General features: G+C 42.6%; 1 protein-coding gene across 5 annotated transcripts in view; it reads left to right on the top strand.

The window, feature by feature from the left end:
• The window catches only part of UNC13B (unc-13 homolog B), a 125,330-nt gene extending 120,959 nt beyond the window's left edge, over positions 1–4,371 (top strand). For 2 of the 5 annotated variants that reach the window (XM_021715061.1, XM_021715058.1), the window contains exons 30-33: positions 993–1,049; positions 2,215–2,307; positions 2,465–2,624; positions 2,793–3,078. In XM_021715061.1, the coding sequence (XP_021570736.1) occupies positions 993–1,049; positions 2,215–2,307; positions 2,465–2,624; positions 2,793–3,078 (596 nt within the window). Of the gene's footprint in view, positions 1–992; positions 1,050–2,214; positions 2,308–2,464; positions 2,625–2,792 lie in introns of all 5 variants that reach the window. The other 3 variants (XM_008063141.2, XM_021715059.1, XM_021715060.1) reach the window with 3 other exon arrangements.
• Positions 4,372–26,539: the final 22,168 nt, after the last annotated feature.

Below are 26,539 nucleotides of genomic sequence, written 5' to 3'. Positions count from 1 at the left end.
CTGAAAAAGAGTAGGGATCCAAGGGCCCTGTGCACAGCTGAGGCTCCAGCCTTGTGGGTGATGCTTATGGACAGGGGACCCAGGTACTGGTTTTCTCCCAATGACTTCCAGTCCTCAGAACCTCTCCCTGCCCCCAGCCAGGCTTGTCTAAAACAAAACACATCTGCATTGATGTGGATGACTGAAATTTTAACCCGAATCTGGAGCAGAGCCCTCCCAGGAGGCACTTTCAGGCATGTTTATTATTGCTTGTTCCAGGGAAACCTGGGGGAGTGAACCGGTGGGGGGAGTTGGAAGCTTAGGTATTACTGAGCTGTGGACCTGGAGGGGAGAGCTGACCCTGAGGGAAGAGGGGCCTAAGCAGCTAGTTTGGAAGTGAGAAATGGAAAGGAATGTGCTCCATTCCCCACATCCATTCTCAAGGAAGAAGAGAGAGAGGAAAAGAACCAGCTATACATCTTGTTCAGGGGGACAGGGAGAACTTTTACAGAGTTGAGTACATGTAAAAGCCTCCCACATCAGGGAACATCTGAGTAACCCAGAAAGGCTTTTCGGAAGCATTGAGCTTTAAGTTAAATAAAAGATGAGAAGAGGCTGAAATGGATATGCATGAAGTAAGGGCAGGGGTGGAGCCTGCAGGGAGAACCTGGGTGAACATGTGTGTATTTTCTGCCCATTGCTTTATTATGTAAGGGTCTAGGAAATTAGAGCCTACAACCTTTCTCCTGCCCTGCTGGTCTCAGGTACCTTCTCTCTGTATGTTCTACTTCTGCCCATGATTTGGTTGATCTCTGACCCATGAAGTTTAATTTGGGGCATTCACACATTGAGCCCCAGCTCTTTTTCTTTTTCCACCCTGCCCCACCTCTGTGCTCCCTCAGAATATGTGTAGAGCTACTTTGAATGGCCGTTAACTCCTTAGAACTCTAACTGATTCTTCTTTCTCTGTCCTGCTGCTGCTACTACTTCTTGACTTGCCTGTTCTCATTCAGTACATGAAGGGAAAGGTATTAGGTTTACTGCTAATGAGGACATTCGGCCGGAAAAGGGTATGTTGTACACCGTGTAGATAACAGATCTAACATGGGCTAACACTGACCCCTGTGAGCTAGAATGAGCAGCTTGTGCTGGGAAGGGGCAGGGGACCAGGTGTCAAAGTTTAGGCATTCTATTCCAAGTCTTAGAGATAGGTGATGTATTCATATAGCTTAGGAAGAGGTCCTATTATTGACCCCTGTCCTGTCCTCAGAATTACCCCACCCTTTCACCTTAGGACAAAGAAGGGTTTTATTTGGGGTATAGAGTAGTGGTGTTTTCTCAAAATAGGGCCTCTGCTGAAGGGAGCCTACAGATTGGCTCTTTTCTTTTTCTTTTTTTGAGTCAGAGTCTCACTGTCACGCAGGCTGGAGTACAATGGCAAGCTCATGGCCACTGCAGCCTCGACCTGCTGGGCTCAGGCAATCCTTCCGCCTCAGCCTTCCTAGTAGCTGGAACCAGAGGTGCGCACTACCTTACCCGGCTAATTATTTATTTATTTATTGTAGAGACTAAGTCTCACCAAGTTGCCCAGACTGGTCTCAAACCCCTGGGATCAGGCAATCCTCTCGCCTCCACCTCCCAAAGTGCTGGGATTACAGGTGTGAGCCATCATGCCCAGCCAGATTGGCTCTTTTCAAAAAAGATTGGAACTGAGAAGTTCTGTGGAGGGACCCAGTTTGAGTAGAACAAAGTCTTTCAGAGCAGGCTCTAAGCAGGGGCCTCCAGGAATCCTGGTGATAGGCAGGAGGTTGCTGTGTTTGGCTAGAGAAGACCCACATTTTTCCATTAAGAGACACCAGTGAGGGTGGACATAGTTCCCAGATACAGATACAAGGTAAGACACATTGTCCTGCCCCAACATCTTTGAATGAAAAATTCTCAAGCCTAGGAGATAGGAGAGGTTTGGGATCCTTGAAAGATTCCTAGTGCATTTTTGGAACAAGTAGTGCCTAAGATTCTGTCAGTTGAACTTGTGTTATAAGACCCATCCTTATTCTTTATCCCCATTCTTTCCCTTCTCCCATTGCTTACTGCCCCGTGGTTACTGTGGGTGAATGTTTCTTGCTTTTGGGTATAAGATGGTGGCCTCCTAACCCCTCAGTTTTACTTGAAATAATTAGTCTTAAAGTCCTAGAGTTCTCCAATGATGGATCCATTTGTCCATCTGTACCTCAGGGTCTGGTGTGGATGATCCTGTGGGAGAAGTCTCTATTCAGGTGGACTTGTTTACACACCCTGGTACTGGGGAACACAAGGTCACAGTGAAAGGTGAGTGGTATTGACTTACAGGCCTGCCCTTTTCTTGCCCAGTGTCCTCATTCACTCCAGTCAAAGGCCAGGGTTGCTCATCCTAGCCCTCCAGCTCAACCCTCCTTCAAGGGGAATGCCTGATGGGATCCCTCACAGGTTTTATTTGTTTGGGCAGTGGTGGCTGCCAATGACCTCAAGTGGCAGACAGCGGGTATGTTCCGGCCTTTTGTGGAAGTGACTATGGTTGGCCCACACCAAAGTGATAAGAAGAGGAAGTTCACAACCAAGTCCAAAAGCAATAACTGGGCCCCCAAGTACAATGAGACATTCCACTTGTAAGTTATGGGGTGAGGGACCTGCAGGGTTCTGGGATGAGGGTGATCGAAGGGGTAAGACTTGAGGGGTTGGGAGAGAGAAGGGAGAGAAGCCTGGAAAGTGGGCTGAGGTGAAATTGGCTGAAGACTCTCAGCTCTGGTCTCTTACTTTCTATCCTGTGCTCACAGCCTCCTGGGAAATGAAGAAGGGCCAGAGGCCTATGAGTTGCAGATATGCGTGAAGGATTACTGCTTTGCCCGGGAGGATCGTGTGCTAGGGCTGGCTGTGATGCCTTTGAGGGATGTGGCAGCCAAGGGCAGCTGTGCCTGCTGGTGCCCTTTGGGCCGGAAGATCCACATGGATGAGACAGGCGTGACCATTCTCCGGATTCTGTCACAGAGGAGCAATGATGAGGTGGCCCGAGAGTTTGTGAAACTCAAATCGGAGTCTCGTTCTACAGAGGAGGGGAGCTGAACATCTTTGACTCCTGTGCCAACCAGGCAGCACCAATTCCACAAATCAGGGCCAATGGGAATTAGCTGTGTAGCTGGCCTAGGGTCCTTGTAGTCAAGAGGCTGACCTCTTCAGTTACAGACATTGAGGACAAGTTTAGGGTAGTGAGAGTATGACTTTTCACAGAAAGTGTCATGAATCCCTGACCAGCAGGTCTGTGGTATTAAGGGCTGGGCTGTGCCAGTTACTGCATAGAGAGATTTTCCATAGGGAGGGAAAAACAGACATTTCTGAAAATGTCAGCCATTCTTGGTAGACACTCCTCCGCTCCACATACCCCTTGCCATACCACACCATATCCAGTTAGACACATACATACTAATCATTAGAGGAACAAGTTTAGAGGGCCTGGAGCTTGTGCCTGGCTGGCTAGGTAGTCAGTTGAGCCTACTGCTGAGCCCTGTGGTCTTGGCCAGGGCAGGAGCACACAGGATAGGATTCAGACTGTCCTTGAGCAGAGTCCACTGGTTTTGTGTGGCTACAATAAGAACAAGGCTTTGAAACTGAACAAGATACCTTTAGAAATGAGTGTGCTAATTCCTTTCCCCAGATTACGTCATGAATACAAACAGGTTCATGTGGTGCTTCAGAGCCCCAAGCAGAAAGAATATCTCTTTGGAACCTAGGCACTAGGGGCCACCTGTCTGGGAATCTCCCAACCTCACTCCTATAGGCAGGGGAGTGATACTTCAGGTCATGAAAGGCTGTTCTTTTATGTATTTGCCTGAGGGCTAGTTGAAGGATCCAGGAGTATTTTCTTCTTGGGTAGGCCCTGAACAAAGCCAAATATTGTAGAAACAAGTCTAGAAACAGTTCTCCTCACCTATGGCCACTGCCTCCTGGCTGTCCTCCACCTTGCAGAAAGAATCTAGTCTTTGATCTCTCTCCCCTTCACCTGGGTCAGCCTCTATTCCCCTCAAGGATGTTCAACTCTGCAGAAGGAGCTGAGATTCTGATCCCTCTGTACAGGATGAATGGAAGGGGTACTCTGAATACTCCCTGGAAGGTCAGACATAAACTTTTTCAGGAGATCAGATGGATTTCCAAAGACCTTGCTCAGAGATGTGACATGGTTCTTGGATTTCCTCGGTAGCAACCTCCTGGACTTCCTGAGGACTCTGCATTGTCCACAGATGTGCTCGCTATTATATGAAATAAGAAAGCAAGCATCTTTGTTGTTGTTGTTAATTATTGTATGTGCCACTGTTACAGGAGACTATAGGCTGGTCTGTAATAAATTATCTTATGGTAGCATTTAGAGTTTGGTGATTCTGCTAAAGTGTGGAAAGCTGTATAAATGACTGTCCTGTATAATAGTAGGTTTGCTGTTTCACCCTCCTCTCCCCACCCAACCTGCCAGCCAAGGGTGGAGCCTAAAGTGGTCTGATAAGCACCAAGGCACACAGCAATCACGGGGCTAGCATCTTGGCCCTGACTTGAGCCCACCAATCTGATTAACAGGCACCAGATTCCTGCAAAAGGTCCAGAAGAGTACTGACTATATGTGCTGGTAAAAACTAGTCCATACTGCCTCTTTCCTTTTCTAGAATCAGTAGACAAACCACAGTCTGACTTGTAAAAACAAGGCAGTGGCCTGCTTGGGGAGAGGTGTGCCCACAGGGCTTGGCAGAGGGCTGGCAAGACAAAGGATTAAGCCCAGGAGTGCACATTGGCCTTTCATGCAGGCTTTCTATACAAGGAAGAAGAGCTGCAGTAGAAAACTTACTCCTAAAGGGGAGGAAATAAGGCAAAAGTGAGGCCTCCTGGCATGGGAATCAGAAAAGCTGAAGCAAGAAGGATGGTGCTCACTACTTTCTCAGCCTGCTTTATCACCACTTGTAGGGTGGGGACTAAGGGGGCACCAGGCAGGGAACTAGCTTCATTTCCATTTGCTTGCTAAATAAACCCTTACAGTTCAGTTGCCCATTTATTTAACAACTTTCTCCTCCCCCACTACTCTCCCAAACCATGATAGCATTTGTGCCTCAAAATTACCTCTTCCATTGTTTCACCTCAGTTTCTACCACCACAAATGGAGTAGTGGCTTTAAGTTACTGGATTGCTGTAATATTCCCTTGCTTTCATTCCTCCCTTATCCTCTTCATACACTCTGGTAAGTCTCTCTTCTGCTAAAGCTATTCAGTGGTCACGGATGGACTGCAGGCTGAAACTCCAGGACCCTCCAAGACAGCCGCCACCCCCACCTCCATCCCGCAGCTATTCTAAAGCACTGCCCCTGCAGTCCCCCACGCGCACCATGCACTGGTACCTCTCTATGTCTTTGCACATTCTGGTCCTGTGGCAGGATTGTCTGGCAGCCCTTTCCACTGCCTTCTAGGCTCTGACATCTCCTGGAAGCCTTTGGGTCCCAACCAACCCTAGACTCTTCCCAACAGCACTCCGCATTGTTATAATTTACTTGTCTTTCTCCCCTTATCAGCTTGCGATCTACCCAAAGGTAGATTCATCTTCGCTTTCCCAGCAGCCACCATACAGACAGCGCTCGAGCACTTCAAAGCCCAGCCGGCAGCTACTGCCCGCCTCCTTCAGGAAACCGGGAATCTGAGTGGGTCTGGCGCGGGACGGAGGGGGTGTGGCCATGGGCGGGCGAGTGGGCGTGGTCGGAGGCGGGGGTGTCACTCTAGGCGGAACGTGCGCTCTGGGGCGCCTGCGCAGAAATGTGCGTTAAGATGGAGGTCGCTGTAGCCGACGGCTGTGCGGCGACGATGAGCAAGAGACACCCAAAGGGGGCGCCCGAGGAGAGGTTATCACCTCCCTCCCAACCTTCCTTGAAAAACAAACCCCCTTAATCCTCCGCCCCTCCGGACCACCTGACGTTTTTATCCCTCTCGGTACTTCCCAGTAGCTGCCCGTCCTCATACTCCCGGTACTCACTGAGGTTATTGCCCGCTCCCCATACTCCATAAACAGGTTTTCCAAACCCTCCCAGGGAAGATAGTTAGTTGTTCAGATACCTAGCAAAAGGTGTCTTTATCCCTCAAGTAACTCCTAAAGGGCACGCATTTATTCTGTTGTTTCATTAAGGGTCTATCCCCATATCCCCAACTTATGGCTCGTTCCTATTATCTTAGGAAGTTTTCTGCTTTTCCAGCACTATTCTGATGCTCTAAGAAGTCATAAATCTTGTCCCATATTTGAGACTTGAAAGAGGCAAATCTGCCGGGCTCCGTGGCTCAGCCTGTAATCCCAGTGTTTTGGGAGACCGAGGTGAGTGGATTGCCGGAGCCTGCGGGTTCAAGACCCGCCCTGGCAACTTGGAGAGACCTCATGTCTACACTAAATAAAAAATTAACCGGGTATAGGTAGCGCGCGCCCGTAGTTCCAGCTACTTGGAAGGCTGAGGCGGAAGGATCACCGGAGCCCAGCAGGTCGAGGCTGCGGTGGCCGGGAGCGGCCAATGCACTCCAGTCTGGGTGACAGAGTGAGACTCCAACTCAAAAAAGAAAAGAAAGAGGCAAATCTGCTATTATTACCTCCTCTAAGGAGTAGGATACTTACTCCATAGGGAAAAGTCAAACGCTGACTGGCTACCCATGGTTTGCAACAGGATTTAAATCAACTGCTAACTTTTAATAACCAGATTTCACGTGTTTAAAATGCAGATTTCCAGCCCACGTTCCCCAAAAGCAACAGGTGGTTGGAGCTGGGAAGCAATTGTTCGTCACAGACTCTGCTTCTCCTTGTTTTTTTGTACTAGGCTTTACCTTAATTGCCTGATATCTGGTAGGCATTTGAGTTTGCAATCCCTGATGAACTTTGGGTCATCTTCTTAGCTAATATTTTGAACTCTTAATGGGAACTGAAAACCGATGGTTGGACATATGTTTAGGTTGGCATTGACTTCTGTAATGCTCTGATTTGGATCAGAGATCATCCTGATAGCTAGAGTCCAGGGTGAAATCTGTACTAAAGTGGTTTGTTTAGAGAATTTAAGCAAAGTATCTGTAGTAGCTACCTGGTACATTTGATCTTGAAGAACTTCAGTGTGTCTACTCCTCTCTGGTGGAGGTTGGACAAGGTTTTTTTTGTTTTTGTTCTTTTTAGTTTTTGTTTTTTTAATGAACCCCTGATTATAAAAGGGCCTGGTCTATACAGGAAGTGATGTCTCAGAAGTGCTATCTCCTTTGCTCAGGGACACAAAGATGATAACCTCTTTTCTGAGAAATAAAGGCCTCCTAGTATCAAGAGTAGGAGTAATTCTGTAGGCTGTATCTAAGAACAAAAGCACCTTTAACAGTGGATTTTTAAGGAAGAAAAATCACATCTTTCAGCATAAATGTATGACCCACTTATTCATTGGAAATATTCAGACTAACTCCCTGAATGATCTTTCCGTACCCAGAAGCAGAAGGCAAAGCTGAAGAAGCAACATAGAATAATGGAAATAGGTAGGAGTCAAAAGACATGAATGCTGGTCCCAGCTCTACTACACTCTTTTTTTTTTTGAGTTGGAGTCTCACTCTGTCATCCAGACTGGAGTGCAGTGGCCACTCCCATCCACCTCAGCCTTGCCCGATCCTTCTGCCTCAGCCTTCCGAGTAGCTGAAACTACAGGCGCGCGCTACCATGCCCGGCTCATTTTTGATTTATTGTAGAGATGAGGTCTTGCCACGTTGCCCAGGCGGGTCTCGAACCCACGGGCTCAGGCAATCCACTCACCTTAGCCTCCCAAAGGCACGGGATTACAGGCTGAGTCACCAAGCCCGGCTCTATTACACTCTAATCGGAAGACCTTGACCTTCAATTTCTCAGAGGCTCAATTTCCTGCATCTGTTGTCTAGGACTAATAATTCCTGCCATACCTGCCTCAGAGGGATCAAATGGTTCGTATATGTGAAAACGCTTTGAAAACTATGCATTTTCTCTATGTGTGTAAAGGATTATTATTATTATTATTATAGGTGCTTCTCTGAATTCTGATTAATTTTTCAAGGAATTGTCTTGCTGGGTCCCTAGTTCAAATTCGTTTGTTGAGCACTTACTGTGTGCCAGGTATTCATCCAGGATGGGACCTTGAACAAAAAGCCCTTATAAATTTGGGAGTGAGTCACAAGCATATTAAGAGTCTACTGAGTACACAGGTCACTACCAAAGCATGGTATTGTGGTAGGAAGAATCTAGATGCTAGACATAATTCTGCCACTATATAGCTATGTGAGAAAGACTTTTTCCCTGTGTGAGTCTGAACCTTCTCATCCCTAAAATAAGTTAAATAAGGTAACCACTAAGTTTATTTCCAGCTAAAATGTTTACCGTTTGAGATTCTACTTGATAAAGTTAGATAAAGGAGCTGATTGCCCTGCTGGGTTGGCCAGACCAACAAAGCCAAACAGTGGTGGAGCTATAAGGACAACAGTGCTAATGTCACACTAGATTCAGTACAACAGTGATAACAACAGTGTTGCTCTATGGGTAATGGTGTGTTTATAGAGAGACGTCTTAGAAGACCAGGAAGACCTGGGAGCATGGGAAGCAGGTAGTTTATGTCACTGAGAATTGGCTTTGGGCAGGGGATGGCGATAGATAAGACTAAAAAAGTAAGCAGAGATTAGGTTGTGAAGGGGAACTTAGACTTTATTCGATAGGCAGTGGTAGGTTTTTAAGCAAAAAGGATAGCATTTTAGAAGGACAACTCTGGATAGAAAATGAGGTGGGGTTGCAGGTAGAGGATGGGGAAGTACAAGATTGGAGACCAGGCTTACTAACAGTGGTAGCCCGAACTAAGGTAGAAGCTGGGGAGAGAGAAGTGGATGATTATTCAAAGTTACCTCTTTATTAATGAGGGAGAATGTGCAGAACTTCATGATTAATTACAGGTGGGAGATATTTACAGAGAGCATTGTCAAAAATGAATCTTGGACTTCTGGTGTGGGCAAGTAGATAAACGGTAACACTAGAAACTTGTTTAAAGACAGGAAATATAAGAAATCACAGATGGGAGTATATAAGATGGGGATAGAGATGATTATTTCAGTTTTGTACATGTATATTGTGGCAAAACACACATTACATAAAATTTTCCATTTTAACAATTTAAAATTGTACAATTCAGTGACATGAAGTACATTCACAATGTTGTGCATCCATCATCACTGTCTAGTTCCAGAACTTTTTCATTACCCCAAAATGAAATCCCATATCTATTAAGCAGTCACTCCCCAGTATGTGAGATTTTGAAACATTTGTGTGATATCCAAATATAGATGTTAACTAGACATTTGAATGTGTAGTACTGAAGCCCAGGATGAAAACTTGGGCTGAAGATACAGATTTCTGAATTATCGGCACACAGATAGATAATTTTTATCACAAGAACTCTGGACTTGAGAGTCTCTGAATGTCTTGAATGAAATGTAAAATATGTGTGTAAAAGTGTGTATCTTTGCTTTTCTGAAGAAAGGATCTGTAGCATTAATCAAATTCTATAAGGAATTTTCTAACCTACACAAAGTTAATAACCACTGATATATATGGCAAATGAAACCATAAGAGTGGTTAAGAAAATGCAGGGAAAGTGAGTAGTGAGAAAAGAAAAAGAATGAAGATGGAACCCTGGGTAATATTTTGAGTATAGAGAGATTCAAAGGGTATTCTCTTAAATATAAGAGAGAAAATTCATGTCGGCCTCAGTCAAGATAGGAAAAGGCTCTAAGAGGGCAGAGCTGTTTTCTGCTTGTTATATGTACTTCACTGTTGCCTCTGCCGAATACACAAACATTTTTGACAAACTCATTCATTTGTGCTTTCGGACTGTTTTCTTAGGTTATTACCCCTTCCACTTCTTCCTTATTAGGTCTTATTTTGTCATTTGGTTGGTGGAGAGGCCATCGTTTATGAAATTTATAATAGAGAATTAGCTAAAAAAAAATTTTTTTTTTTTTGAGTCAGAGTCTCACTCTGTCACCCAGACTGGAGTGCAGTGGCACACTCACGGCCACCGCAGCCTCAACCTGCTGGGCTCAGGCGATCCTTCCACCTCAACCTTCCAAGTACATGGAACTACGCGCCACCACACCTAGATAATTTTTTGAATTATTGTAGAGACAAGGTCTTGCCAAGTTGCCCAGCCTGGTCTCAAACCCCTGGGTTCAGACAATCCTCTTGCCTCTGCCTCCCAAAGTGCTGGGATTACAGACATGAGCTACCATGCCCAGCCAATTAAATTATTTTAAATGTATATACATATGCATATATATATATACATATAGAGAGAGAGAGAGAGAGAGAGAGAGAGTTTGTTTTTTGAGACAGGGTTTCAATCTTTTGTCCAGGCTGGAGTGCAGTGGCATGATCCCAGCTCACTGCAGCCTTGACATCCTGGACTCAAGTGATCCTCCTGCCTCAGCCTCCTGAGTAGCTGGGACCACAAGTGTGTGCCACCATGCCTGGCTAATTTATTTTTTTATTTTTGGAGATGAGGTCTTACTATGTTGCTCAGGCTGATGTCAAACTCCTGGGCTCAAGTGATCCTCCCACCTTGGAATACTAGGCTTACAGGTGTGAGCCACTCACCCTGCAAGAATTAACTAAATTATAGTTTGTATGTCTTGTGACATATTAGGGACCTTATGCTAAATCAGTGGCTCTCCAAATATGAGCCCTGAGCCGACAGCATCAGTATTACCTGAATTTGTGGGAAGTGCAGATTCTTGGGCCCCACCACAGACCTGCTGAATCAGAAACTCAGGACTGGGGCCCAGCCTTTCTGATGAATGCTACCTTTGAGAACAACTATGAGATACTATTCCTAGCCAACTTTTTTCAGTCGTAAGTAAAACACAGGTTCCTGGTTCTCTCATCTTTTCTATAATGAAATCAGCATTTTGCAATGTCTGATGAATTCATCATGAAAAATTTGACTTTGAACATTCTTGTCCATTTGTGATCTTCTCCACCACTCTGAATTATAGATACAGACATTATTTCCTATATATTATTTTCTCCTTTGGTGTGTGGGAGTCATCTTCAACATAAATTGTTAAGTATTCAGTTATTAAAATTCTGTGAAAAGGAATGATTATTTCTGTGAATATCTTTTCTTACCCATTTGGGATTTTGTGTTGGACTCTCCCAGTGTTCTGCTAAGTCATATCCTTGACTTTAGAGAGTATGAAATGAATCTCATTGAATTGCACATTTTTTCCTCCCTTTTCTGCCCCCATCAAGGATTTTTTAGGTACAAGGGCTTGCCTAGTGATGCATTAAGCTACATACAAATCCCTTGGGTTCCCTAGAGTTAGTAGCCATAGTCAGGAAAAAAATTAGAAGAAGCCAGACTGAATTTGGAGAGAATTGAACTTGATTATTGTGGTCAATCAAGGAAGATTTTAAGCTTTTAGTCCAAGGGATAAGCCAAGCAGTACAGTATTTTAGTTTTTTGTATCCCCAAGAAGACTGTACATTAATTAGGGGAATGGATAATGTCTTATTTATCTTTGCATCTTTGACCTTTTGTGTGTGTGTGTGTGTGTGTGTGTGTGTGTGTGTGTGTGTTGGAGTCTCACTCTATTGCCCAGGCTGGAGTGCAGTGGCATGCTCACGGCCACCCCAGCGTCGGCCTGCTATGTTCCGTGATGCTTCCGCCTCAGCCTTCCAAGTAACTGGAACTACAGGCGTGCACTACCACACCCAGCTAATTTTTATTTACTGTAGAGATAAGGTCTCCCTAAGTTGCCCAGGCTGGTCTCGAACCCACAGGCTCAGGTAGTCCACTCACCTAGGCCTCCCAAAATACTGGAATTGCAGACTGAGCCACCGAGCCCAGCCTGACTAACTTTTTAACACCTGACACATACTAGGCATTCAGTAAACATTTGCCAAATTTAATTTACTTAATCCCAAAGTTAGAAGATTAAGATTTTAAGTCTGGCTCTAACTCTAAGCCATTGTAAATTAACTTTATAGACCTCTGATTCCTTCATCTCTAAAATAGACCTAATAAATTTTGCACTGCCTACTTCCCAGTATCCTTACAAGATTCTAAGGAGAGAATATATGTGAAATACTCTGCAAAAAAGTCCAGAGAGCTCTGTAAATGTGAGGTATCAATTTTGATTAGATGCTCTCACCCTTAGAGGAATAATTTGTTTATTCTTGTTTGTGGAGAAAGAACAACACAGCATAGTGGGCTAGAAGTGGGCAAGTGATGCTGATTTTCGTCTTGATCACCTTTAAATTTTTTAGGTCTTAGTCTCTTTTTATCTCAAATGAGAAAGTAGGAATTAGGTTGATGCAGTGGTTCTCAACCTTGGCTATACATTGGGATCACCTGGTACTGAAAAATGCTGATATCTGGAATCTACTCCCCTAAAGTTTATTTAATTGGTTTGGGGTGTATGTTAGCCTTTGAGATTCTTTTTTTTTTGAGTTGGAGTCTCGCTCCATCACCTGGGTTGGAGTGCAGTGGCACACTCATGGCCACCCCAGCGTCAACCTGCTGGACTCCCATGATCCCTCCACCTCAGCCTTCCAAGTAACCGGAACTACAGGCGCACGCTACCATGCCCGGCTAAGTTTTTTATTTATTGCAAAGATGAGGGCTCATAAACTTGCCCGGGCTGGTCTCGAACTCCTGGGCTCAAGCAATCCTCTTGCCTTGGCCTCCCAAAGTGCTGGGATTACAGGCTTGAGCCATTGCAACCAGCTGAAATTCTTTTTTAAACTCCCAATATGCAGCCAAGTTTTTTTTTTAAATCAGCAAAACATTAATTTAGTTAAAACCTTACACAAAAGTCCAGATTACAGAATACCAGGAGAGTTTCTGCAGGAGAATTTTTTAAGGACTTGAAGCTCTGACTGCCAATTTCTTTTTCTATTACATTGTAGAACTCCTAAGGCTTCACAGAGCACTGTTACAAAACCATTGGAATAGACAATTTACATGATCTTTTATAGCTTCATAGCAATGTTATGACCCCATGCCTTCTCATAAGATCTCTGTCCTATGTTTTTCTTAACACCAATCTGACTCAATGCCAGGCTGATTATTATGGAGGCTAGCTTACCATTTATTTCCTTCTGATTAACCCTAGGTCTTTTGCTCCAAGGCAATGAATAGTCTAAAATTTGGTGGACAAAAGAACGTCTTGTGTTCAGAATCTCTGCTCAGAGATTTGAATTCAGTACATCTGGAGTGGGGACCACATGTCTGTCTGTATTTTTTGCAAGTGAGAGAAGAGGTAGTCAAAGCTGGCTAGGCAGATAGACAGGGAAGGTCTTGAAGAGAGGTAACACCAGTGGGAATGCCCCTGCTCTGCCCCCTTTATGTAACGAGCAATTAAAAATGTGGTTAATATGGTAAAGAATATCCTCCTAAGCCAGGATGTTTTGTTTAAAGGAACTTTTTGCCATTTAAACACAGGCACAATAGCTTAACTAAGTGTCCTAACTTGACCTAAGCGCATGACATTAGCATTGAGGTTTTACTCCCCCCCCCACCTCCCATGGGCTTTTCTGTAGTATTTATGGGTAATAATCAAGATGGAGTAACTTTGGTCAAGGGCACACATGCACAATAAAGGCTGGGACCAAAAAACAGCTATGAGAATGAGAGGTAGGTAAGATGCAGATGACAAAAACACCCTTAAAAGGGAGAGGAAAAAACACAAAACACTCCCCCACTGTGGGTAACCCACTTCGGGACCTTCCTCTCTTTTTCTCAAGAGCTTTGTTGCTTAATAAACTCCTTCTCTCACTCATCCTTTTAGTGTCTGCATTCCTTAATCTTCTTGGTCATGAGACAAAAACCCAAGATTGTTAGTCTAAGCTGACAGCAGAGTTGAAAACTCCTACAACACAAGGACTTCATGTCTTAGAAACAAGTGGTCCATGGACCAAACTTTTGAGACGTACTTTTCAAAGAGGTTCTGTGGCAAAAAAGCAAAGAAATGGGAGATGCTGTAAAATGTAGGGATACAGTAGAATAGTGGATTTCCACCTGAGCTTAGTGCCAGATCCACCACAGAGCAGCATCTGGGCATCTAAGACTGTAAATTGTACTGCTTCTGAATTATGGTGTTTAACCACAGTTCTCAGTTACTGCCATAGAAACTCATTTCAGAATCATCTCTTCATTGGTGACCAAATCTAAAAGAGATGTTAAAGAATAGCAATCAAAAACAGGCAAACAGGGATTCAAATCCTGACTCTGCCACTTTCTGATTATATGATCCTGAGCAAGTCACTTAACCCTCTTGAGCCTCAGAGTTCTCATATGTAAAAAGGAATAATACTCTCCTCCTAGTCCCAGGTTTTAGTGAAAATTAAACAAGCTCATCTATGGACAGGATTTAGTAAAGCGTCAAGCACACACTATATTTTGATACATGGTAGGTATTATATTAGCAAGGCCTCGACTGACAAGCAGTTTTTCTTTTATTCTTAGGTGATGTTTCTCTGAGATGAAATGTGTAAAACTTTCCATTTCAGGTAAGTGCTAACTTATATCTGTTCAGATACCCAAAGTTCAGCAATCAATAATGGTATTTGCTTAGTACTACACTGTACCATATTCTGCCCACAGAACCAGGAAATGGACTGCTTGTGCTCTCAGAGCACTCATTAATTGAAGCCTGCCAAGAAACATCTTACAACTTTGGTTTTCCAAGAAATTCAGTGCAGGATTCAGGCTTGATTTGCCTCTGACCTGGCCTGACACTATTTTTTGCTACAAAGGTGAAAGAAAAAAATTACAAAGTTGAACTTGAGATTATTATAGAAAGTCTTTAGTTATAACCACCGATGGTATTAATTGACATTTGAGAAAAGTGTTTGAGTGTTCTTTTTAGAGATCAATGAGAGAAACATTATAACCGAAGATTTGAGGCAGACATTACCTGTGATCTAATTTTGAAGGTATTTAAAACAGAAAGCTGCTGGGCTCGGTGGCTCAGCCTGTAATCCCGCGCCTTTGGGAGGCTGAGGTGAGTGGATTGCCTGAGCCCGCAGGTTCGAGACCCGCCTGGGCAGCGAGACCTCATCTCTACAATAAATAAAAAAAAAAAATCAGTCGGGCGTGGTAGCTCATGCCTGTAATTCCGGCTCCTTGGAAGGCTGAGGCTGAAGGATCGCCAGAGCCCAGCAGGTCGAGACTGCGGTGGCCGGAAGCGGCCACTGCACTCCAGTCTGGGCGACAGAGTGAGACTCCAACTCAAAAAAAAAAATAAATAAAACAGAAAGCCATGCTATGATAACCATGGTGGAAGTATCTTTAGCAAAGCTGAAGGTGACCGTGTATCTAATCTGTGAACTTTCAAGGGGAGATAGGGATAGCCCAACAGAGACTTTCACTGAGTTTATTGATTTAGTTGGAATTATTGATGTTATAGTAAGATGAGTCATGATCTGAATACTCCTCTCAACATTCCTCCCTCTATCTGTGAGAGTTTAAGACAAAAGGGTCATGATGAATTTCATTTTACATAGAGATCTAATTTAATAACTCCTTTCTTCAATCTCAGTCCCTACAGTTTTCAACCATAGTATCATAATGTATCTTATTACTATCAGCCCATTTCTGTTACGGCTATTTTGGAGAAAGCGTGGACTTTCTACCAAGCTCTAGAACTAAACTCTACTCATTATTCTGGCCAAACGATTGCTGCATGGGAAGGTTCTTTCTGACAAAGAGAAAGCTTGTCCTAATTCTTTGTAGACATAGTTTTGTAGTTTTAAAGAATTTGTAAAGTAGTAAAAGAGCTCTGGGACTTCCAAAGGGTGTGTGTGGAGAGGAGGCTGATTTGATTTTAGTGAAACAAAATCGGTTCCACTTGAACTGCATTCGTCATTATGATTTTATTTTATTTTATTTTATTTATTTATTTATTTTGAGTTGGAGTCTCACTCTGTCGCCCAGACTGGAGTGCAGTGGCCGCTTCCGGCCACCGCAGCCTCGACATGCTGGGCTCCAGCGATCCTTCTGCCTCAGCCTTCCAAGTAGCTGGAACGACAGGCGCGTGCTACCACACCCGGCTAATTTTTTATTTATTGTAGAGATGAGGTCTCGCCAAGTTGCCAAGGCGGGTCTTGAACCCACGGGCTCAGGCAACCCACTCACCTCGGCCTCCCAAGGTGCGGGATTACAAGCTGAGCCACCGAGCCCAGCCTATTTTTTATTTTTTGAGTTGGAATCTCACTCCATTACCCAGGCTGGAGTGCAGTGGCATGCTTACAGTCACCCCAGCATCCACCCGCTGGGTTCAGGCAATCCTTCCACCTCAGCCTTCCAAGTAGCTGGAATTTACAGGTGCATGCTACCACGCCCAGCTATTTTTTGATTTATTGCAGAGATGAGGTCTCACCAAATTACCCAGACTGGTCTTGAACCCCTGGGCTCAGGCAGTCCTCTCACCTGGGCCTCCCAAAGTACTGGGATTACAGATTTGAGCCACTGTGCCTGGGCTGTCATTATGATTTTAAAAACTGAACTTTAAAGGATGGATGGATTTTTAGCTAAATAGAGGAATGTGAGGATGCATAAAAGAGAATCATCCTGAGATTGAGGAGGGAGAGTTGTTAAAAATTTCCCATGATAACTTATGTGGTTTGAATTTTTTTTAGACTCATGTATATTCAGTATATAGGTAAGAGCTTATGTACTTTTATCCAAATATTGACATTAACATCTGCATTTGGCCGGGCTCGGTGGCTCAGCCTGTAATCCCGCGCCTTTGGAAGGCTGAGGTGGATTGCCTGAGCCCGCAGGTTCGAGACCCGTCTGGGCAATAAAAATAAAAAAATCAGCCGGGCGTGGTAGCGCATGCCTGTAATTCCGGCTACTGGGAAGGCTGAGGCAGAAGGATCGCCGGAGCCCAGCAGGTCGAGGCTGCGGTGACCGGGAGTGGCCACTGCACTCGAGTCTGGGCAACAGAGTGAGACTCCAACTCAAAAAAAAAAAAAATCTGCATTTATAGTTATCCAAATGTCATGCTTAAATTTATGAAGGAAAGACCTTTAGTTTTAGAGTCTCATTTGACTCCAGTTCTTTCATAGAGAATTGCATCCTCGTTAGCCTTATTCATAATTTGTCCTTGTCTCATGACAGTTTATCTCCGTCTTCATGGAATATATATCTGGTTAAGGTTTTGAGATATGCAGGGAGATCTGTGCCCATCTTTGTGTTGCTCTATTTGTCTTATGGAAGGCTGTGGTCGATCACGAAACACATTTTTGGGGCTGAGGCTGATTTCTTTAATGTCCTTCAGTGTTGGCTGTTGACATAGTGTCAAAGCACATTGTTCAGTAAAAGCCATTCTGAGCCTGGGACAGAACAATGCAACTGAGGTAAGGCTTGATGCTGTATCTCAATTAAAGGAAGAACACGTTTTAGAGAGAGCCACACCTATATCTATACCATCTATATCTTAGAGACAGGGTTTTAGAGAAAGGGTTTTAGTCTGTGGCCCAGGCTGAAGTGCAGTGCAATCATAGCTCACCATAGCCTCAAACTCCTGGGCTCAAGTGATCCTCCTACCTCAGCCTCCCTAGTAGTTAGGACTACAGGTGCATACCACCATACCCTAATTTTTAAAAAAAGTATAGAGATGGGGGAGGCTCACTATGTTTTCAAGACTGGCAAGATATTTTTAACTCTTTGTATGATAACAGCATATTGAAAATCTTTAAAAAGTTTAGAACCTCTCTCCAGAAAAAAATGCACAGGTTTTTATAGATAATTTCAGGAGTTGCATAGTTTGTAGAGCTCATCTGTTGAGCCTTGGTTTAAAAAACAAAAATAAACAAATTTAAAAACTGGTCCCAAGAAGTAGATACACTGTTTACCCTTCAAGCAATTCTCCATAAGTGTTGTTGCTCAGTGTTTTGATTTATTTTGAACACAGTAAGTTCAGTTACACCTGCAGTACAGAAAGCCTGTGTTCTAGAGTCGTGTGCTTTATAGCTCACATCCTTCTCTTTTTTGCACTTAATTTACTTTAATGTAAACAATATTACTTTAAAGTTTTGAAATTGCATTAAAAGTAAGCTTCATATGTGGTTTTGGTGCTCTTCCAAAACTGAACATTTTTAGTTCAAGTGTGGCCTGAGAGAGTCAATCTGAGCACTTATTGGAGACCTACATTTTCAGAGTGAATTGTTCCAAAGCTAGAATATTTATTACCATTTCCTTGTAGCATACACAGAATTAGTTTATTCTTATGTCTTTCCATGGAAAGCAGAGAAGTAAGTCATGTGGACTTGAAGATAATATACTCCAGCATTTAAATTTCAAAGAATAAATGTACTATATATACTTTATACAGTTCTCCATCTCTTTTTTCAGGTGTTTAAGATTGAACTAGAGCCGGGCTCGGTGGCTCAGCCTGTAATCCTGCGCCTTTGGGAGGCTGAGGTGAGTGGATTGCCTGAGCCCGCGGGTTCGAGACCCACCTGGGTAGCGAGACCTCATCTCTACAATAAATCAAAAAATCAGCCGGGCGTGGTAGCGCATGCCTGTAATTCCGGCTACTCGGAAGGCTAAGGCGGAAGGATCTCCGGAGCCCAGCAGGTTGAGGCTGCAGTGACCGGGAGTGGCCACTGCACTCCAGTCGGCGACCGAGTGAGACTTCAACTCAAAAAAATTAATTAATTAATTAATTAAAAAGCCAGTGCCAGCCAGGCTCGGGCTCAGCCTGTAATCCTGTGCTTTGAGAGGCTGAGGTGAGTGGATTGCCTGAACCCGCGGGTTCGAGACCCGTCTAGGCAGGCAAGACCTCATCTCTACAATAAATAAAAAAATCAGCGGGGCGTGGTAGCGTGCACCTGTAGTTCCAGCTACTTGAAAGGCTGAGGCAGAAGGATTGCCAGAGCCCAGCAGGTCGAGGCTGCAGTGGCTGGGAGCGGCCACTGCACTCCAGTCTGGGCGACCGAGTGAGACTCCAACTCAAAAAAAAAAAAAAGATGGAACTAGAAAGAAAATAGTTTTGATTTTTATATTATGTGGAAAGCCTCAAGGATCAACGTTGTGACTTGCTGACTGAAACCAGTACCTTCTGACTTAAAATTTATTTTTATTACAAAAATATGTTTTTTATTAATTAAGGTAAAAAATAAGCATCAGGAAGCAAAATTGATCAGAAGTGATCGTTGGCCCAGACTGAGGGTCTTATTGGATAAAAGAGTGAGTGGGCTGACAAGAGAGCTCTAAAACAAGGAGAATGGTTGTCTGGGTAAAAGTGAATGTTGAGGGGCTCAAGGCCCAGACGAAGGTATTAATAACATTGGAGACAAAGATTATTCAGGATGTTGAGTTCAAAGCACCAGGCAGAGGACTAAATGGGTCCTCACAGGATCAAAAGACTGGCAACAGGAAACAGGCAAAATTATTCATGGCAGGCTAAAAAATTTTTTTATATCGTGGTAAAATACACATAGCATTACCATCTTGAGCATTTTCAATGTATAATTCAATGACATTAAGTATATTCACATTATTTTGCAATCATCATAACAACCATCTATCGCCAGAACTTTATCTTGCAAAACTGAAACTGTACCTATTAACCAATAACTCCCCATTTCTCTTTTCCCAAGCCACTGTCAACTGCCATTCAACTTTCTGGCTTTATGAGTTTGACTACTCCAAGTGCCTCCTATAAGTGGAATCATGCACTGTTTATTCTTCTGTGATCGACTTTTTTCACTTGACATACTTAAAATACACGAGGCATTTTATTTTATTTTGGTGGCTATTATAAATCGGATTGCTTTCTTGATCTCTTTTTCAGCTATTTCATTATTGGTATATAGAAATGCTATTGATTTTTGTATGTTGATTTTGTATCCTGCAACTTTACTGAATTCAGAAAGTTCTTTTTAGTGGAGTCTTAGGTTTCTCAATAAGTAAGGTCATGTCATCTCTAAAGAGGGACAGTTTGACTTCTTTTTCAGTTGGGTTCCCTTTATGTCTTTCTTTTGCCTGATTGCTCTGGTTAGGACTTCCAGTATTATGTTGAATAAGAGTGGTGAAGGTGGGCATCCTTGCTTTTTCCACTTCTCAGAGAAAAGGTTTTCAGCTATTCCCCATTCAGTATGATGTTAGTTTTTATTTGATTTATTTCAATAACTTTAGGGGGCACAAATAGTTTTTGGTTGCATAGTTACATTTTATAGTTTCAAAGAAGTCTGGGCTTTAAGAGTACCTACCACTCCCACCTGTGCACATTGTAACCAGTAGGTGATTTTTTTTTTTTTTTTTTTGTCTCACCACACCTTCCACCCTTTAATCTCAAGTGTCCATTATATCGTTCTTTATGCCTTTGCAGATCCTTAGTTTAGCTGCCACTTATAAGTGAGAACATGTAGTGTTTGGTTTTCTATTCCTGAGTTATGTCACTTAGGATGATTTCTCCAATTTCATCCAAGTTGCTGCAAAAGACATTATTTCATTCTTTTTGATAGCCTAATAGTATTCCATAGTGCAGGGGTCCCCAAACTCCAGGTCATGGACCAGTACTGATCCAGGTGAGAGGCAGGCAAGTGAGCGAAGCCTCATCTGTGTTTACACCTGCCCCCTGTCACTCACATTACCTTCTGAATTCCATCAGATCAGCTGTGACATTAGATTCTCATAGGAGCACGAACCCTATTGTGAACTGTGCCTGTGAGGGATCTAGGTTGTGTGCTCCTTTTGAGAATTTAATGCTCAATGATCTGAGGTGGAACTGAGGCCATGATGTTAGTGCTGGGGAGAAGCTGCAAATACAGATTAACATTAGAAGTGATGTTTGACTGCACAGAAACCATAATAAATCAATTGCTTGCAGACTCATATCAAAACCCTATCAGTGAGTAGCAAGTGAATGGATACACTTCAATTTACAGCTGCATCTGGTGGCGGGCTTTGAGTCAGAATTCGACACTTATTTTAGTCTGTGCCCATTTAGTCTGTCTGCCCATTATTTTATTTACCACTTCCATTCACACCTCTTTTTCTAAATAGTGAGTTGTACAGTTATTTTATTATAGGTTACAATGTAATAATAATCGAAATAAAGTACATAATAAGTGTTATGCACTTGAATTATCCCCAAACCATTCTCACCACCCCCAGGATGTGGAAAAATTGTCTTCCACAAAACTGGTCCCTGATGCCAAAAAGGTTGGGAACCGCTGCCACAATGTAAACATATATACATTTTCATCATCCACTGATCGGTTAATGGACATTTAGGTTGATTCCACATCTTTGCATTTGTGAATTATGCTGTGTCACTTTTATTTAATAACCTTAGCTGGGTTCTTCATTTATGGCCTTTACTGTGTTAAAGCATGTCCCTCTGATACCTGATTTGCTAAGAGCTTTAATCATGAAGGGATGCCGAATTTTATTAAGTACTTTTCTGAATCTAATGAGATGATCATATGGTTTTTGTCCTTCATTCTGTTAATGTGGTATATCACATTTATAGATCTGTGTTTGTGGAAACATTCTTGCATCCTTGGGATAAATCCCACTTGCTCATGATGTATCATACTTTTCATGTAGTATTGGATTTGGTGTGCTAGTATTTTGTTGAGAATTTTTGCATCTATGTTCATTCGAGATATTGATTTGTAGTTTTCTCTTTTTGGTTGTATCCCTGTCTTGTTTTGGTATCAGGATAATGATGGCCTTGTAGAATGAATTAGGAAGAGTTCCCTCATCTTTAAATTCTGGGAATAGTTTGAGAAGAATTGGTGTTCCTTAAAAGTTTGATAGAAGCCAGACACAGTGGCTCATGCCTATAATCCCAGCGCACTAGGAGGCTGAGGCAAGAGGATGCCTAAGTCCTGGAGTTTGAGAACAGCCTGGGCAACACAGCAAGACCTTATCTCTACAAAAATAAAAAATAAAACAAGAATTAGACAGGTGTGGTGGCGTGCCTGTAGTTCTAGCTGCTTGGGAGGCTGAGATAGAAGGATCACCTGAGCCCAACAGGTCCAAGCTGCGGTAGCCTTGATGGTGCCACTGTATACCAGCCTGGGCTACAGAGTGAGGCTCTGACTCAAAAAACAAAAACAAAAGGCTTTTGATAGAATTTGTCAATAATGCCATCTGGTGCTGAGCTTTCCTCTGTTGGAAGACTTTTTATTAGTAATTCAGTCTTGTTACTCATTATTGATCTGTTCGTATTTTCTATTTCTTCCTGTTTCAATGTTGGCAGGTTATATGTGTCCAGGAATTTGTAATTTTCTCAAGGTTTTCCAATTTATGGCATGTAGTTTTTTATAATAGTCTCTAATGATCCTTTGAGTCCTGTGGTATTAGTTGTAATGTCTGCTTTTTCATTTCTAATTTTGAGTCTTCTCTCTTTTTTCTTGGTTAGGCTAGTTAATGATTTATAGATTTTGTTTATTCAAAAAAACAACTTTTCATTTCATTGGTCTTTTATTATTTATTAGTTTCTATTTTGTTTAGATCAGCTTGCCTAGGTGGTTCTGGCTCAGGGTCTCTGAGATTTTGGGCAGGTGCAATCATCTGAAGTTTTGACTGGAGCTGGAGGAACCCCCTTGCAAGATGGCTCACCCTCATGACTGTTGGCAGGAGTCCTCAGTTCCTGCCTCATGGGTCTCTCCATAAGCTGCTTGAGTGTCCTCATGAAATGGATGCTTCTTCTCCCAGTGTAAATGAGAGAGAGAAGAAGAAGAGAGATAGAGAGAGAGACAGAGAGAGAGAGAGAGAGAGAGAGAGAGAAAGGACTCAAAGTTACATATCAACATATGTTCTTTGTCACAAAAGGGTCACTAAGTGTAGCCCACATTCAAAGGTAGGGGCATTTAACTCCACTTCCTGAGGGGAGAAGTATCAAAGAATTTGTGGGTATACTTTGAAAACCACCATACTGGTGATATTTGATTTCTTGCATTTTATTTTATGTTTTTCTCTTTCTTCATTATTACTTCTTGCTCTGTTATGGCTGCCTGTATTACCCCTTGAATCCTAATTCATTGCTTCTGGTGTTTAGAGTTGTAAACCAGTAAATCTCTTTATTAGAATTGTAAAATAAGAGTAAAAAATAGATTCTGAGTGAGAGCCTAAGAAACTCTCTATAAGTAAAACACTTATCTTTAGTGTGTAGACTTCATGTTGTCTGTCTTGGCTATTCAGTGGTCAGTTGTTGCTTACTACTTGGTGTTTGCCAGATATGAACTTTATGGGTAAGTCACGTATAAATTAAGTGACTGCATTTTAGGGAACACAGCATAAAGGAGCATTTCCTGTCTCTCTCTACATTTTATTTCTCTTATTTCTTCTCTCCACATTTTCCCTGTTAGTCCTTTATTTCCTAGTTGTTGGTATACATTTTTATATTAAACAGTATAATGGTTAGAAGCACAGGTTTTGGAGTCAGACTATCTATGTTCTAGCCCTGGCTTTACTACTAACTAGCTTAGTGATCTTGGGCAAGTAAGTCTGTGCCTCAGTTTTGTCATCTGTTATATGGAGACATATAGTAGTATCTCTCTCACATGGTCATTCTAAGGATTAAATTAAAAAGATACATAAGTACTAATAGGATAGAAAGCTCTGAATTAATGTTAGCCTCATTTTATTAGTTTTTTTGTTTGTCTGTTTTGTTTTTAGTCACTGTCTCACTCTGTTGCTCAGGCTGGAGTACAATGTTATTATCATAGCTCATCACAGCCTCAACCTCCTGGGCTCAGGCAATCCTTCTGCCTCAGTCTCTCAAGTAGCTAGGACTACAGGCTCATACCACCATGCCCAACTAATTTTTTCTTTAATTTTTATAGAGACTAGATCTCACTATGTTGCCCAGTCTGGCCTCAAACTCTTGGGCTCAAGCAGTCCTCTTGTCTTGGCCTCCCAAAGTGCTGGAATTATAGGTGTGAGCCACCATGCATGGCTTATTAAGTTTTGTAACAGATTTCTTTTGTTGCTTAAGTAAAATGCCTAAACTTTTACTTCATAGACACACATGATTAGTTTTAGTTTCCCTGGGGCCAGTCTGTAATCTGTTTCCTGTCATTCTCAATCAAGTCCTTAGGGAATTTCAAATTAAGACATTTTCAGAATTAGCCAAATTCTCCATAATTAGGGAACTAAATATGCTATTAAAAAGTCACAGATCTGTCCAGGCTCGGTGGCTCAGCCTGTAATATCAGCGCTTTGGGAGACCGAGGTGAGTGGATTGCCTGAGCCCGCAGGTTCAAGACCTGCCTGGGCAACTTGGTAAGACCTCATCTTTACAATAAATCAAAAAAATTAGCTGGGCATAGTAGCGTGCGCCTGTAGTTCCAGTTACTTGGAAGGCTGAGGCGGAAGGATCACCGGAGCCCAGCAGGTCGAGGCTGCGGTGGCCAGGAGCGGCTACTGCACTCCAATCTGGATGACAGAGTGAGACTCCAACTAAAAAAAAAAAAAAAAAAATCACAGATCTAAAGCTAGCTATGTATAATTTTTCATTCCCCATGCCATTGTCTTCTCTACTAGCATGACCAACTGAGGGATTACTGTGCTGTCACTGTGTGACCCAAGTACAAAATATAGGAGTTCTAGCTGGGCTCGGTAGCTCAGCCTGTAATCCCGTGCCTTTGGGAGGCTAAGATGAGTGGATTGCCTGAGCCCGTGGGTTCAAGACCCGCCTGGGCACCTTGGCGAGACCTCATCTCTGCAATAAATCAAAATTAGCCGGGCGTAGTAGCGTGCGCCTGTAGTTCCAGCTACTTGGAAGGCTGAGGCGAAAGGATCGCTGGAGCCCAGCAGGTCGAGGCTGCGTTGGTTGGGAGCGGCCACTGCACTCCAGTCTGGGCAACAGAGTGAGACTCCAACTAAAAAAAAAAAAAAATATATATATATATATATATATGTTCTAGTTTAGGCCTTGTAAGTAGATATTTAGGAAAGCCGTGAACAGGGCCAGGAAACTGCAGGACTCCAGAGTCAGCCACCATTTACATTGCAGTCTGTGTGAATAGTGTCTCCTAAAGATACACAGTGTACAACCTAGGTGGCTATATGTGATGGCTCAGGTAAGAAGGTAGCCATGGAGAATAGATCTTCATTTTCTTGAACAAGTTAAATTAGAGACACTCTCCAGAGCAAAAAGAATCCCTATGGTTTAAAGCATTTCCACTTTAAATGGTCACCCAAAGGGGTGGGAATGGGCCTTCTGATTTCAGGAAGACATGATTTCCAGTTCTTGTTTTTTCCACTTACTATCTTTCTGAGCCTCAGTTTTCTCATCTGTGAATGGAGTAATTATCTCACCCTATATCTCAGGCTTATTGAGATGATCTTTATAAACTGTAAGAACTAAACAAATGCAAATGATGAGATTCTCTGTCATTTCTTCTTAAGACAAAGAAGTATTTAAGGAAAACAAGGTCATTAAAAGGTTAGTAATCTGTAGTTTATTCATGGTTCAGAGACTTAAAGGAGTTTAAAAAATAATTTTTTAAAAAAGCACTAATTGGCCTAGGCCCAGTGATCAGATGCAAAGGGCATTACTTAGTGTTCTATAGACAAAGGAGCCGGCATGGTGGCTCAAGCCTGTAATCCTAGCACTTTGGGAGGCTGAGGCAAGAGGATTGCCTGAGTCCAGGGGTTCAAGACCAGCCTAGGCAACTTGGTGAGACCTTGTCTCTACAATAAATCAAAAAATTAGCTGAGCGTGGTGGCACATACCTGTGGTCCAGCTACTTGGAAGGCTGAGGTGGAAGGATTGCCTGAGCCCAGCAGGTTGAAGCTGTGGTGGCCATGAGTATGACACTGCACAGCCTGGACAAACAGAGTGAGACTCCTACTCAAAAAAAAGAACAAAGGGTTTATGAGAGTGTGAAAGGAAGAGAAATGGAACAAAGGAGGTAAAGTATAACAGTAAGAGATTAAGTACTCGCTTAGTTACTGGTGCACAGAACTAAATTTTTTCTTACTAAAATGAAAGGCCCAGCAGGTTTAAAGCAATGAAATGAGGTTTAATGCATTGTATGATAACCAAATTCTAAAAATCTATGCATTATGACCAAATATACCTTAATAGAGTGATTTTGTAAATTTTTTTTTCAATTTCTTAGTCATCCATTGGCCAACTACTAAAAAAACTGCTCAGCCTCCAAGAGATCCAAACTAGAAAACATTGAGTTAAATAAAGCCCTAGGGCCACAGAGGTCTGGGCATAATTACTAAGCTTCGATACTTTATTTATTTTACTACTTATCTTTATCCTATTTATCTTTCACTTTTAAAAATTATATTATATTACAGCTACAAAGTATTTTATAAGTAGATACACAGTTAATAAGCAATGGTAAAATTGTAATTAATATGACATATCTTGCTTAAAACAATTATTTGATTATGGAGAAAAAAGATTTGGATTCATTCTCTAGCAAGACTTTTTAAAATTTTTTTTTTTTTGAGTTGGAATCTCACTCTGTTGCCCAGACTGGAGTACAGTGGCCGCTC

The sequence above is a fragment of the Carlito syrichta genome, unplaced genomic scaffold (assembly GCF_000164805.1).
Source record: "Carlito syrichta isolate Samal-C Ts95f unplaced genomic scaffold, Tarsius_syrichta-2.0.1 Scaffold306593, whole genome shotgun sequence".
In the NCBI taxonomy this organism is placed as follows: Eukaryota; Metazoa; Chordata; class Mammalia; order Primates; family Tarsiidae; genus Carlito; species Carlito syrichta.
The sequence above is the reverse complement of the archived record's forward strand: the minus strand, read 5'-3'. Positions and strand labels throughout refer to the sequence as shown.